At 45.3% G+C, this 14,228-nt stretch overlaps 1 protein-coding gene across 2 annotated transcripts in view; it reads right to left on the bottom strand.

Annotated features, from left to right (window-relative positions):
- Positions 1-14,228, bottom strand: part of elmo2 (engulfment and cell motility 2) — a 132,792-nt gene that overhangs the window by 22,181 nt on the left and 96,383 nt on the right. The window contains exons 2-4 of one of the 2 annotated variants that reach the window (XM_034166892.1): positions 12,056-12,106; positions 5,067-5,189; positions 50-169 (exon numbers count right to left, since the gene is read on the bottom strand). In XM_034166892.1, coding sequence (XP_034022783.1) covers positions 50-169; positions 5,067-5,189; positions 12,056-12,103 — 291 coding nt within the window. In that variant the 5' untranslated portion in view covers positions 12,104-12,106. The remainder of the gene's footprint in view (positions 1-49; positions 170-5,066; positions 5,190-12,055; positions 12,107-14,228) is intronic. The other variant, XM_034166893.1, reaches the window with a different exon arrangement.

The raw sequence follows: 14,228 nt of genomic DNA, 5'->3' as shown, positions 1-14,228 counted from the left end.
CAACATTTGTTTTTTCATAAACCCGAAGAGTCTGAAAACTGAAACTCACAGTGAAGCCGAGCATTTTGTAGTCCTTAGTGTACATGGCCTTTCTCTTTTCAGTACCAGTGGGATCATTTTCACCATCAAAGGCAATCCTTCGCAGGTCAAAAATTTTGTCTCTCTGAGCCTGTTACCATTCAAGAAATGATCAGGTGTTAGTTCAACTAATGCTATTAATTGAATTGAATTCAAAAAGGTGAATTGGTGTGATTGTTGTCTGTCATATCAAAAGGATTTTGAATACTAAATAGGAATGAAAAGGGTTTCCTTTTGTATATTTACAAATAAAGCGCTGTACAAGAGCAAAGTTACAATGTCTGGAGGGGACTCTTTAGGGCTTGCACAGTCTAGTCCAGGGGTATTCAACTCATCCCAGAAAGGGCCAAGTGGGTGCAGGTTTTCTTTGCCACCACCAACTCCACCAGGTGATTTCACTAATTAACATCACTTTGAGCAGATGGAATCAGTTAGTCAGTGAAATCACCTGGTGGAGTCGGTGGTTACAAAGAAAACCTGCACCCTCTCAGCCCTTTCTGGGATGAGTTGAATATCCCTGGACTAGTCAATCAATCGACCTTGCTGCTGTGCAATGATGCATTAAGCTTGACGTTGACTAGTCCATGATCATGTGACTGTGTCCACTTGCATCCACCACGGTGACGGTGGTAATGCTGGGGAGACTCTTTTCCGGGCTGCGTTTAGGCAGGCAGGATGTTCATAAGTCACTGCTGTGACTGGTCAGACTGAGTGTAAACTTACACCAGGCCCAGGTGCCTTGGAGTGTGCCCAAGCATAACTTTCCTCCCTCTCCACTATCCACTGGCCTGCACTCACCCTACACTCCAAGTAAGGGCTGAGCACATCAACATCAACACAATGTGAATTTTGTTTTGACAATGAAGAATGGAATTTATCATTAAAAGATTATTGATTTCAGCCCTTTTCTTATGAGATAAGTTTTATATAAGAAGATGAAGTAATGTATTATTTATTATGACCAAATAGTACGGGGATAAGAAAGCTTGATATACGTGAGATGAGAGTGACTACTCATTAAATGGGTCAGACGCATGGCTGAAATGGCAGACAACTCCTTTTCATGCCACAGCAGATCATAGATGGATCTGCATGTTAATTTGGCACAAGTTTTATGGCGGATGCCCTTCCTGACATAACTCCACATTACATGGAGAATGGTCAGCGGTGGTCTTAAACTGGGAACCTTGTGCTCTAGAAACAAGTGCACTTAATATTTCTATGGATCATTTTACAGAAGGTTAAAAAAAAGACAAAATGCTGGCCCCCTGCCCATATAAAACCTGTCAGGTCTGAAAAAATTATGCAGTAAGAGAATTATTAATCACTCATACTTCTTGCATGACCTCATCATCTGCTGTTTCCAGAAAGCAGCAAGATGATGAGGAAATATTTTGCATAGCTGTTCGCTGACCATGATTCATGTTCATCAATAATGCAAGAAGACAGACCAATTTTTAACCCAGATGATGTTGAATGAAAACTGTCTCATCCAAGTAGTAATAAAAATATTAGTCGTGGCAATCCCATCTGTGATGAGTAAGATTGTCTCTTGATCAATTCCTGGACGGGACAGAAAATGTACATTTAGGGTCGATTTACAGAGTTTGGGTTTGGTTAATGTGGGAATGTCAGCACGCTGACGATCACAAGGTCCTTAACAGATCCTTAGCCTGGTATGGTGGCTGGGAAATCCCAGACAATCTGGGTTTGAGGACCTGCTGCAGCCTTCGTCCACTTTCACAGAGGTTGCGTTACAAGCCAATATTTCCTCTGCCTGATCCGCCGTTGAGGGCCCCACCATATTTCAGCCCAACAGGCAATCCCCTACTTGATCCACTGGCCAAGTGTCATGACGCAGATGAAGAGTTGGATTTTGACACCCAATATTATTTGTAGTAACTGCTCAACTGAACAGTCATGTCAGTGACATGATATCTGTGTTCTGTGCTCCGATGATATTTATGATCACACTACATGTGTCGACGGCCTAGTCTGGCTGGACAACCTCTGCAAGTTGGGCCAGAAGTGCCAGCTGGCTGGCCCTAGTCATGGCCCAAAGCATGCAAAATACACACACAAACTGGACTTTGGGGGTGTAATGTGCTATTGCACAGCCAAGCGGGCCTAGCGTGAGTACACCGCTACAAATGTTTGCAAACATTCTGCCTACCTGAATCAACAGTCCGTGAGACCTCCTCATGTGCATAGTGGTGGGTCTCAGGATTCCTTGCAGCAGTCATGCTAACAGTTAGTTATGACAGAGCTGGTCTTGAGTGGGTGCAGTGGCTCCCAGCATCACTGCTTCTCCCCAGCTACACCCTGACATTGTGTGCATTTATTGTAGTGCATTTAGTGACATGCAACCCCAATTCCAATGAAGTTGGGACATTGTGTGAAATGTAAATAAAAACAGAATACAATGATTTGCAAATCCTCTTCAACCTATATTCAATTGAATACATCACCAAGACAAGATATTTAATGTTCAAATTGATAGACTTTTTTGTTTTTGTGCAAACATTTGCTCATTTTGAAATGGATGCCTGCAACACATTTCAAAAACGTTGGGACAGGGGCAACAAAATACTGGGAAAGTTGGTGAATGCTCAAATAACACCTGTTTGGAACATTCCGCAGGTGAACAGGTTAATTGGAAACAGGTGAGTGTCATGATTGGGTATAAAAGGAGCAGCCCCAAAAGGCTCAGCCTTTCACAAGCAAAGATGGGGTGAGGATCACCACTTTGTGAACAACTACGTGAAGAAATAGTCCAACAGTTTAAGAACAATGTTCCTCAACATTCAATTGCAAGGAATTTAGGGATTCCATCATCTACAGTCCATAATATAATCAGAAGATTCAGAGAATCTGGAGAACTTTCTACACGTTAGCGGCAAGGCCGAAAACCAACATTGAATGCCCGTGACCTTCGATCCCTCAGGCAGCACTGCATTAAAAACCGACATCATTGTGTAAGGATCTTACCGCGTGGGCTCAAGAACACTTCAGAAAATCACTGTCAGTTAACACAGTTCGTCGCTACATCTACAAGTGCAAGTTAAAACTCTACCATGCAAAGTGAAAGCCATACATCAACAATATCCAGAAACGCCACTGCCTTCTCTGGGCCCGAGCTCGTCTGAAATAGACAGATGCAAAGTGGAAAAGTGTGCTGTGGTCTGATGAGTCCACATTTCAAATTGTTTTTGGAAATCATGGACGTCGTGTCGTCCGGACAAAAGAGGACAAAGACCATCCAGATTTTTACCAGCGCAAAGTTCAAAAGCCAGCATCTGCGATGGTATGGGGGTGTTAGTGCCTATGGCATGGGCAACTTACACATCTGTGATGGCACCATCAATGCGGAAAGGTACATCCAGGTTTTGAAGCAACACATGCTGCCATCCAAGCAACGTCTTTTTCAGGGACGTCCCTGCTTATTTCAGCAAGACAATGCCAAGCCACATTCTGCACGTGTTATAACAGCGTGGCTTCACAGTAAAAGAGTGCAGGTACTAGACTGGCCTGCCTGCAGTCCAGACCTGTCGAGTCACATGTTGGTATTAGATGAAAATGTGTGTAGCATTATGAAGTGCAAAATATGACAACGGAGACCCCGGACTGTTAACTGAATTCGTACATCAAGCAAGAATGGAAAAGAATTTCACCTACAAAGCTTCAACAATTCTCAGTTGCCAAACGCTTACTGAGTGTTGTTAGAAGGAAAGCTGATGTAACACAGTGGTAAACATACCAATGTCCCTGTTATGTGCAGAAGCAGGTTGAGGAGCGGACCAGCATCTGACTGAACCCAGCGCTAAATAACCAGAAAGCGGTTCCAAAAACAAAACAAATTTATTTCCCTCCTGTGCAATAATTTGTGTACAACATAAATGTGCGGTTGTCTGGCGAGGTGAAGGACGGCGCGCTCTCCAGCGCCCAAATGGATCAAAGCTCGGCTCTTCTGGACCCAGACTCACCGCCGAACACCCCCAGGTGGATACGACAAACTGACTCTGTGAAGGATGGAAAAGGTGAGGTAAGTCAACAGAGCTACAACAAATATCCTTCAGAGGCACACACTATCAGCAACACATTCAGGTCTGAATTTAAGCTTTATGTAAATGAGCAGTTTCTCACAACAGGTGGAGGATCATCATTCCGTACGCCACGGCAGTGAGAGGCAAACTGCACAATTTTCATCAATGTTCAAATATACTGCGTAACAAAATACCAAATTACTGTTAACACTTATTCAGACAATCATCACCTCTGATGTGTGCTGACAGCATGTGTCCCTCACCCCATCCTCCTTCACAGGCACGATGTGTCAAACCCAGGCGCGGTCCTCAGCGTCTCACAAACGAACGTCAACAAGGTCGAGTTCCCGGAATTCTGCTTGAATCACTCATGGCTTAAATGCAGAACGCCATCTCATTATCTGCTTCAGCTGAAAGTCTTTAAGTTTGCACGTGAGCATCATCCGCAGGTGCTGCAAGTCATTAGGCCTGCACGTGAACATCCTCCACAAGTGCAGCCAATAATGCTGATGAGGGTGAAGGACTCTTCTGCCAGCACCTTCTCCACAGAAACAACCAGTTTGCATACCACCTGGAGAGCAAAGAAAAGAAAACACCACCAAAATGTCCAGCCAAACCCCCCAACACACAACAGTCCCAGCTTTTTTGAAATGTGTTGCAGGCATCCATTTCAAAATGAGCAAATATTTACACAAAAACAATAAAGTTTATCAGTTTGAACATTAAATATCTTGTGTTTGTGGTGTATTCAATTGAATATAGGTTGAAGAGGATTTGCAAATCATTGTACTCGGTTTTTATTTTCACTTTACACAGCATCCCATCTTCATTGGAATTGGGGTTGTACAAACAGCTTCAACTCTGTAGATCAGTACAAGTTGTGGAAAACATATTTAACAGGATTATGTTACTCCAACACTGAAATTTAATTCTTTGAAATTTTACCTGGTCACTAGGATCCATTTTGGTCATCATACGTTCTTCTAAAAGGTTAAATGTCAACACCTGCAGCACATATAGCTGATGTGCCATTTCTGCTTTGATTGGTCGATTACCTCGAATAACATGCTGCAAAAACGCAAAGATTCAGTGTGGTATTATCACAACAAGCCATTTATCAAATGACACATAATAATGGCACTTGAAATAAAGCAAAAATGAAAAAACTTCATAAACAAGTCCTATTTGACTCATCAAAAGTGAAAAGGAGCTCAACATTTGGAAAATTACCTGAAAACACAAGACATTATGCTAATGATGCCAATTATTTTTATGGGCTGATTGCTCTCTGTGCACAATTTACTGTAATGAGAAATTAACCATAATTTGGCAACAGTCCACTGATTTCTAGGTTTTCATTTAATAACAATAAACAGTGCTGGAACTGCTCCATGAGGCAGGAATGCAGTATGCTATCCTCTGTGACTTTTGCAACTAAACTAAGGGTGCCAAAATTGACTAGCGCTCAAATAAATGATTTTTGAGCAGAGTTTGCTACACTTCATTCACACATGCAATTACACTATTTATTCGTCCTACATCACAGCTGTAAAAAATCTTCCCAAGGTTTAAAATGGTGGTTCTCTTCCTTACACCTTGTGTAAAGCTGCACACAGCATTGGTGTGGTCAGAAGCATTGTTAGTGCATCGCTAACATACGGCAGCAGAAAGCGACTGCACCATAGTCTATCAAAAACCTGGTCTAAAGTCAAGAGGAGTGTTTTTCTGTTGCTTAAGTGCCGCAATATTCAGGAATTCCTTACATAGATGGGTTCACAGTATGCTCACTCTGTGGTTATGCACACAGGGATGCACATTAGTGCTGACATACATCCTCTTCCCTCCTCACTCAAAATGAACTAAACTGAAAACAAAATTATAATGAAATGAATGAAAAAAAAAAAACTACTGGAAAACCAAAACGATGGTATATAACTCTGGTTTGTAATGTTTTTATGCTTGTTTCATCCTCCCCATGTTCACAGATGGGGAGCACCAAAATGGGGCTGGTCACATGATGGTCCATCACCAAGGGAGAGGTGGGGGTTGAGGGGAAGCTGGCGGGTCATAGAGAAGATCGGGTAAATGGAGACAGGTGAAGAAGGAAGTATTGCAGGAATGAGGCACTAACCGCTTCACCTCAGAGAGTTGTACTACATGCTGTTCCCATTCTGCTGCAGGCTTTCACGCTTTGTGTGCAGATTCATCTCCTCACCAGAAAAGCTCTCACTTCCTTCACTTACTGAGTCTGCCACCACATAGCAATGTCCCAAGTGCAAGTGTACAGAATTCTTTAAAAAACTGACAAATGGCATTTCTGCTTGGTGTACACTGAAGAGAGAATTCATGGATCGACCTAATAAAGTGCTTCAGCTGGTAATACTCAAAATAAATATTATGAGCGAAGCGTCGCGCAGCGGCGCAAAGCTCACTCATGGTAAAGGGCGTCCTAAACAGGAAGTGCCAAAATTCAAGTCCACAGTAAAACAGGAAATGCTGAAATGTCAAACACTTCCTGGATTGACAGACGAGATCCCATGGAATCTCACGGGAACTCAGTGGCAAGCTCACACTCAAACAGGAAGTGGCAAATTCTCAGTGACAGTGAAACAGGAAATGTCGCATGTTGAACACGTCCTGGCATGGGTGGAGCTAGAGCAGGGGCCGGGGTTTCACTGGACTCCCCTGAAATCTGACTGGACACAGATGATTGACATGTCACGGCACCACACGTCTGGTTGAAAGAGCTGCAATTTCAAATCAGTGAGTCACGTTGACTGCTAGGTTCCTCCTGTCCAGTAGTTTGTGCTGTGTACCACAAAACGTTCTAATCCACCTTAGTAAAAGAAGAAAAATGTTTGCTTCAGACTTGAACTGAAACACGTCATTTGAACTATGGAATTCTAATCACACCAAACTTATATTGGTGAGTAAACGACTGTATTTTATTCCAGAATTGAGGTCCAGGTTGTTAAAAGCAGCATTTTTCCTTTAATTCGGGTTGTCTCATATACACATGTTTAAGCTAACAGATAGCAGCTCTCATGCTCTGTTGGCTTATTAGTGCAGCAGAATAACTGAAACAGGCAACAAATACAGCACAAATACGGCTGAAGCAAAATTAATGGAGCAACTTTAACTTTTGACCCCTGTACAAACTGAAACTGACCTTGTCACCATTCTTGCTGCTTTTACGTCATAACTCCATAACATTCAGTGACAGATTGTCCAAACTATACCTTTTTGGAATCTTTATGATCAGGCAAATAATGTGGTGTAGTTTTCTATATGATTGGAGCATCTTTTAATTTTGACCCCTGTGTAATTCTTCAATTGACCCCTACCTGGCTGCCAACTGAACATGTTTAAAAAAAAAAACGAACCAAACCGTGGAGCTGCCTTTACTTCTCTCTGTACTTTCTCTACTCGTGCGGTTCTGATGGCACCGCCCTGTTCACACCATGTTCGCAGCGTATACTAAATTTATGAGATCATGAAATGAAATAAACAATTAAATATCCTTAAAAATGAGAATAAATAAATTTTAAAAATTACACATACACGGGTAAAAAAAAACCCTGCTGTGAAGAAGCTGTGCTGTGATTTTCAGAGGCACAGATCACATAAAGCAGGCGAGAACTCTGAACTTTAACAGATGTTATTTTCCATCCATCCATTTTCTTTCTGCTTTATCCGGAGTCGGGTCGCGGGGGCAGCAGCTCAAGCAAAGCCGCCCAGACCTCCCGATCCACACACACCTCCTCCAGCTCCTCCGGGGGAACCCCAAGGCGTTCCCAAGCCAGCTGAGAGATGTAGTCCCTCTAGCGTGTCCTGGGTCTTCCCCGGGGCCTCCTCCCAGTGGGACGTGCCCGGAACACCTCTCCAGCGAGGCGTCCAGGGGGCATCCGGAAAAGATGCCCGAGCCACCTCAACTGACTCCTTTCGACGTGGAGGAGCAGCGGCTCGACTCCGAGCTCCTCCCGAGTGACCGAGCTCCTCACCCTTTCTCTAAGGGAGCGCCCAGCCACCCTGCGGAGGAAACTCATCTTGGCCGCTTGTACTCGCGATCTCGTTCTTTCGGTCATGAGCCAAATCTCATGAAAATAGGTGAGGATCGGAACGTAGATCGATCGGTAAATCAAGAGCTTTGCCCCCCTACTCAGCTCTCTCTTCACCACGACGGTCCGATACAGCGACCGCATCACTGCAGATGCTGCACCGATCCGTCTATCGATCTCACGCTCCATCCGTCCCTCACTCGTGAACAAGACCCCGAGATACTTAAACTCCTCCACTTGAGGCAAGGACACTCTACCGACCTGAAGAGGGCAAAGCACCTTTTTCCGGTCGAGAACCATGGCCTTGGATTGGAGGTGCTGATTTTCATCCCGGATGCTTCACACTCGGCTGCAAACCGCCCCAGTGCACGCTGAAGGTCCTGATTTGACAAAGCCAACAGAACCACATCGTCCGCAAACAGCAGAGACGAGATTCAGAGGTTCCCAAACCAGACCCCCTCTACACCCTGGCTGCGCCTAGAAATTTGTCCATAAAAATAATGAACAGAACCGGTGACAAAGGGCAGCCCTGGCGGAGGCCAACGTGCACTGGAAACAGGTTTGACTTACTACCGGCAATGCGAACAAAGCTCCTGCTGCGGTCGTACAGGTACTGGATAGCCCTTAGCAAAGGACCCCGGACCCCGTACTCCCGGAGCACTCCCCACAGGGTGCCCCGAGGGACACGGTCGAATGCCTTCTCCAGATCCACAAAACACATGTGGACTGGTTGGGCAAACTCCCATGAACCCTCGAGCACCCGATGGAGCGTGTAGAGCTGGTCCAGTGTGCCGCGACCAGGACGAAAACCACACTGCTCCTCCTGAATCCGAGGTTCGACCATCGGTCGAATTCTCCTCTCTAGTACTCTACCGGGGAGGCTGAGGAGTGTGATCCCCCTATAGTTGGAACACACCATCCGGTCCCCCCTTCTTAAACAGAGGGACCACCACCCCGGTCTGCCAATCCAGAGGCACTGTCCCCGATCGCCACACGATGTTGCAGAGGCGTGTCAGCCAAGACAGTCCCACAACATCCAGACACTTAAGGTACTCAGGACGGATTTCATCCACCCCAGGAGCCTTGCCACCGAGGAGCTTTCTAACCACCTCGGTGACTTCGGCCTGGGTAATGGATGAGTCCACCTCTGAGTCCCCAGTCTCTGCTTCCTCTTCGGAAGACGTGACGATGGGATTGAGGAGATCCTCGAAGTACTCCTTCCACCGCCCGACAACATCCCCAGTCAGGGTCAACAGCTCCCCACCCGCACAGTAAACAGTGCTGGTGGAGAGCTGCTTCCGCCTCCTGAGGCGTCGGACGGTTTGCCAGAATCTCTTCGAGGCCGACTGATAGTCCTCCTCCACAGCCTCCCTGAACTCCTCCCAGACCCGAGTTTTTGCCTCTGTGACCGCACGGGCTGCGGCACGCTTGGTCTGCCGGTACCTGTCAGCTGCCTCTGGGGTCCCACCTACCAACAAAGATAAGTAGGACTCCTTCTTCAGCTTGACGGCATCCCCGGGTTCGGGGATTGCCGCCGTGACAGGCACCAGAGACCTTGCGACCACAGCTACGAGCAGCCGCATCAACAATGGAGGTGGAGAACGTGGTCCACTCGGACTCCATGTCTCCAACCTCCCCCGGGATCTGGAAGAAGCTCTCCCGGAGGTGGGAGTTGAAGACCTCGCTGACAGAGGGTTCCGCCAGTCGTTCCCAGCAGACCCTCATGATACGCTTGGGCTTGCCAGGTCTTACCGGCTTCCTACCCTCCCAGCGGATCCAACTCACCACCAGGTGGTGATCAGTCGACGGCTCTGCCCCTCTCTTCACTCGAGTGTCCGAGACACGTGGCCGAAGGTCAGATGATACAACTACAAAGTCGATCATCGACCTCCGGCTCAGGGTGTCCTGGTGCCACGTGCACTTATGAACACCCTTGTGCTCGAACATGGTGTTCGTGATGGACAAACTGTGACTAGCACAGAAGTCCAACAACTGAACACCACTCGGGTTCAGATCGGGGAGGCCGTGCTTCCCGATCACCCCCCTCCAGGTCTCACTGTCGCCGTCCACGTGGGCGTTGAAATCCCCCAGGAGAACAATGGAGTCCCCAGTCGGAGCGCTATCTAGTACCCCTCCCAGGGACTCCAGGAAGGTCGGGTATTCTGCACTGCTGCTTGGCCCATAGGCCGAGACAACGGTGAGAGAGCTGTCCCCGACCCGAAGGCGTAGAGTCGCGACCCTCTCGTTCACCGGAGTGAACTCCAACACTTGGCGACTGAGCTGGGGAGCAATAAGCAATGCGACCCCAACTCTCCGCCTCTCCCCGTGGGCGACGCCAGAAAAATGAAGCATCCAGCCCCTCTCCAGGAGTTGGGTACCAGAGCCCAAGCTGTGCGTGGAGGTGAGCCCGACTATCTCTAGTCGGTATCTCTCAACCTCCCGCACAAGCTCAGGCTCCTTCCCCCCTAGCAAGGTGACATTCCATGTCCCAACAGCTAGGGCTGTGAGCATGGACCGGGCCGCCGGGCCACCCGCCCTCGACCGCCACCCAATCCTCTCTGCACCCGACCCCCATGGCCCCCTCTGCAGGTGGTGAACCCACAGGAGGGCGGGCCCACGTCACTCTTTCAGGCTGAGCCCGGCCGGGCCCGATGGGCTAAGGCCCAACCACCAGGCGCTCGCGTGCAAGCCCCAACCCCAGGCCTGGCTCCAGGGTGGGACCCCGGCTCCGCCATACCGGGCGACGTCACGGTCCTTGATCTTTTACTGGTCATGGAGGTTCTGAACTGCCCTTAGTCTGACCCATCACCTAGGACCTGTTTGCCTTGGGAGACCCTACAGGGAGCACAAAGCCCCCGACAACATAGCTCCTAGGATCATCCGGGTACGCAAACTCCCCCACCACGATAAGGTGGCAGCTAGAGGGGGAGTGTTATTTTTTTTTTTCCAAAGGTTTTTGTTATTTTCCAAAGGTATTTATTTGTTCAATCTTAAGCTTAATGCAGTGTTCAAGCACAAAACATGACTGATGAGGAGCAAAAAAATGACTTTAAAAAAATGACTTCATCACACTAAAATGAACTGGAGTCAGAATAAAAATACAAGCTGCTGATTTTTGCTGATTTATGTTTTATTCATGTCAAAGTGAGTTACCTCTTATTTTATTCTGATTTATTTATACAAAAAATATGGGGAGTCAAATCAGCCTGCATTGTTCTGTTCAGTTTATATCAAAGTTTTCCTGCACGTCTGTGTAGTTTTTCTTTCTTTCTAAGAGTCTGGCGTTTGCATTTGCTCCACAAAGTTTTAAAACACAATAAAATGTTCACACTTTTCTTTATAGCAGTTCTGTAATTTTAGAAATGCAACAGAAACAACCACAAATCAGAAAATGTTGGGACTATATGTAAAATGAAGATAAAAATAAAAATGTTGCACTATTCCCAGTTTCTCCACTCACAGAAGCCAAAAGTTCTTCCAGAGTTGTGACTTGGTGGCTTCTCTCACATCTCTTTCCAGAATGGACATTTACTTTTTGAGAACTGCCTACCTGACACAGATTTACCATAAAGTACCACATTGATTGTATTTCTGAATGATTGATGTAAATGAAGTCTAAGAAATAGTCATTGATTTGGAAATGTTCATGTTTTCATCCCGACGTTTCTCGGAAAATGCTGCAGGCCTTAATTTAGGAAATTACGTATGATCCAACTAGTCGACTAATCGCAAAAATAATCATTGACTAGTTGGCTATCAAAATAGTCGTTTGTGGCAGCCCTAATAAAGAGACAATAAATACAACCCCTTTATATTCTATTCTCAGAGTAGCAATTTTCAAAAATGTAGCATAATTATTTAAGACTTGATACTCACATTGAGGATGATGGATCGCAGATGTTTCTGAGCCAAAGTGCTTGCCATTTCCTGAGAGTAAAGTGACGCATCAACAGAACACAGGTCAATAATCCTTCACTACACAACAAATTAACAAACAGGCTTGTTTGTTTGTTCCTACGTTCCCTACAGTAGATGTAAATTTTACTAAAAACATAATTTGTATGACTTGTGTGAAGTGCTTTTCCACCACTGAAAACAACTGAAGATGAAGAGGGATGGTATGAGATGAAGAGGGATGTGTACTCACTGTGAGATGCTGCTCCAGTGGGTTAGTATGCTCCTCCTACAAGTTGAAGGGAGGAACGTGGGCGTAACAGTCATGCAAACAAAGAGTATAAACATGTGGACAATGATGTGTGCAGGGATACTATGTGTGACCACAACAGCATGCATGAAAACAACATAACAGATTGATGTCAAATAAAACTATAATAATAATGGAGTAATCCTGATAGAACTGCATACAAATCAGAATAAAATTGTCAGGTTTAGCAAGATGACCGACAATTTTTTTTTTTAGTGTAAGATCATTTGGGAAAGGTTTCGCAAGTCTAAACAGTGAGAAATCAACTTGCAGAGGAGCAGCAGCAAACACATATTTTCCTGACTACAGGCTGGGCTTTTTAAAAACTCATTTGTTTGATCCTGTGCCTTATAGTTCAATGCCACTTGTATGTAAAAATATACTGCATTATCATCTACGGCCACACGATGGCACAGTTTACACATATGACAAGCTGCTTTTGTATAGTGGTCTGAATCAAGTATTGTCTGGTCCACACACCAGAGCAGAAAGTGGCGGTAATGAACCATACAACTTGATGCCAACCACTGTAAACCAAGAAGAAGATCTGAATGAGAAGGATATTCTGTGTCTTAGAGAACAAGTAAAATTAATAATCATACTCTTGAAATGGATGGCTATGCTCTTGAATAAAGATTGAGAATAACCTTGAACTCGACTTGTTTTTTTGTGGGACAGCTAAGGGACAATGATCAGGAGGATGGCTAGGCTAATGTCAAGTCAAGTCTGGGAGCATACACTTCGCTGCATCCATGACATCACTTAATTGACTTGGGTGCTGGATAGCAACCACCCAGGCAAACAACAAGTCCATCCCCACATCTCTAAAATGATCTGTTTGCCACAGCCAGATGAAGCGTGGGTGTCTCCTCGACCTCCTCCAGTAACTGGAGTCGTCAACACTCAGGCACCTATGTGCTGGATCATGCACAGAGAAACAAGCCACATGACCAAAATGTCAAAGACAACATTCCCTCGCGATGCAAGTGATACTCCAAATCTTAGACCTTCTAAGGCTAATGTAAAGTTAACAATAATGTTTTAAAATGTAGTCATTTTAAAACGTTTTTTTTTTTTTTACAGTTAGTGAGATAAACATGCAAGTATACCTCTGCACTGATGTGTTGTCTATTAATTAATAATAAGAAGCAATTAATAATAAGAAGCAGTTTACTTTTGAGATTTTCTGCCTTGTGTCAAGATGTGAGGTATTGTCGTGTTGTGGTTGTTTTTGTATTGTTCGCCTGCTTCTCTTGCTGGGGTTTTTCCCGTTTAGGTCTGTCTCTGCTGGCTCTTGGTGCTGGGTGTTTCCCTCTTTCTGGCCACACCCGCTTTCTGGTGCATTCCACGCACACCTGCTTCCAATCAGCACCTCATCACCTGGGTATATTTAAGCTCCTCTGTCTGCCATATTCCTTCGCCAGATTGACGCATCTTGTCCCTTTTCTCGAGCTGTTTTTGTGTATTACTGACCTGCTTGCCTCTCGTGTTATGACCACCTGCCTGTATTACTGACCACGCCTAAGTCTGATGTTCCATGTATTTCTGCTCTTGTTGGACTGCCTTTTTGTGTACCGACCCTGTTTATTGTTTAGTAAACTGTTTTTACTCACAGAGCTCTATTATCGAGTCCTGCATTTGTGTCCAACCTTTCTGTGGAACCAGACCTGATACCTTGTGCACAAACATTATTTGGCTATTAGCTTCTGCATGCTAACCTATGGTTTGCATTATAAATAAAAAAAAAATACGCTGATTACATTCATTTTTCTTCTTGTTGCATGAAACTGTAACACCTCATTTTAAAAGTAAATGTGACATATAGACTGATGTGACATATACAGT

The sequence above is a fragment of the Thalassophryne amazonica genome, chromosome 3 (assembly GCF_902500255.1).
Source record: "Thalassophryne amazonica chromosome 3, fThaAma1.1, whole genome shotgun sequence".
In the NCBI taxonomy this organism is placed as follows: domain Eukaryota; kingdom Metazoa; phylum Chordata; class Actinopteri; order Batrachoidiformes; family Batrachoididae; genus Thalassophryne; species Thalassophryne amazonica.
Note: the sequence above shows the minus strand (reverse complement) of the source record. Positions and strands in the feature narration are given on the sequence as shown.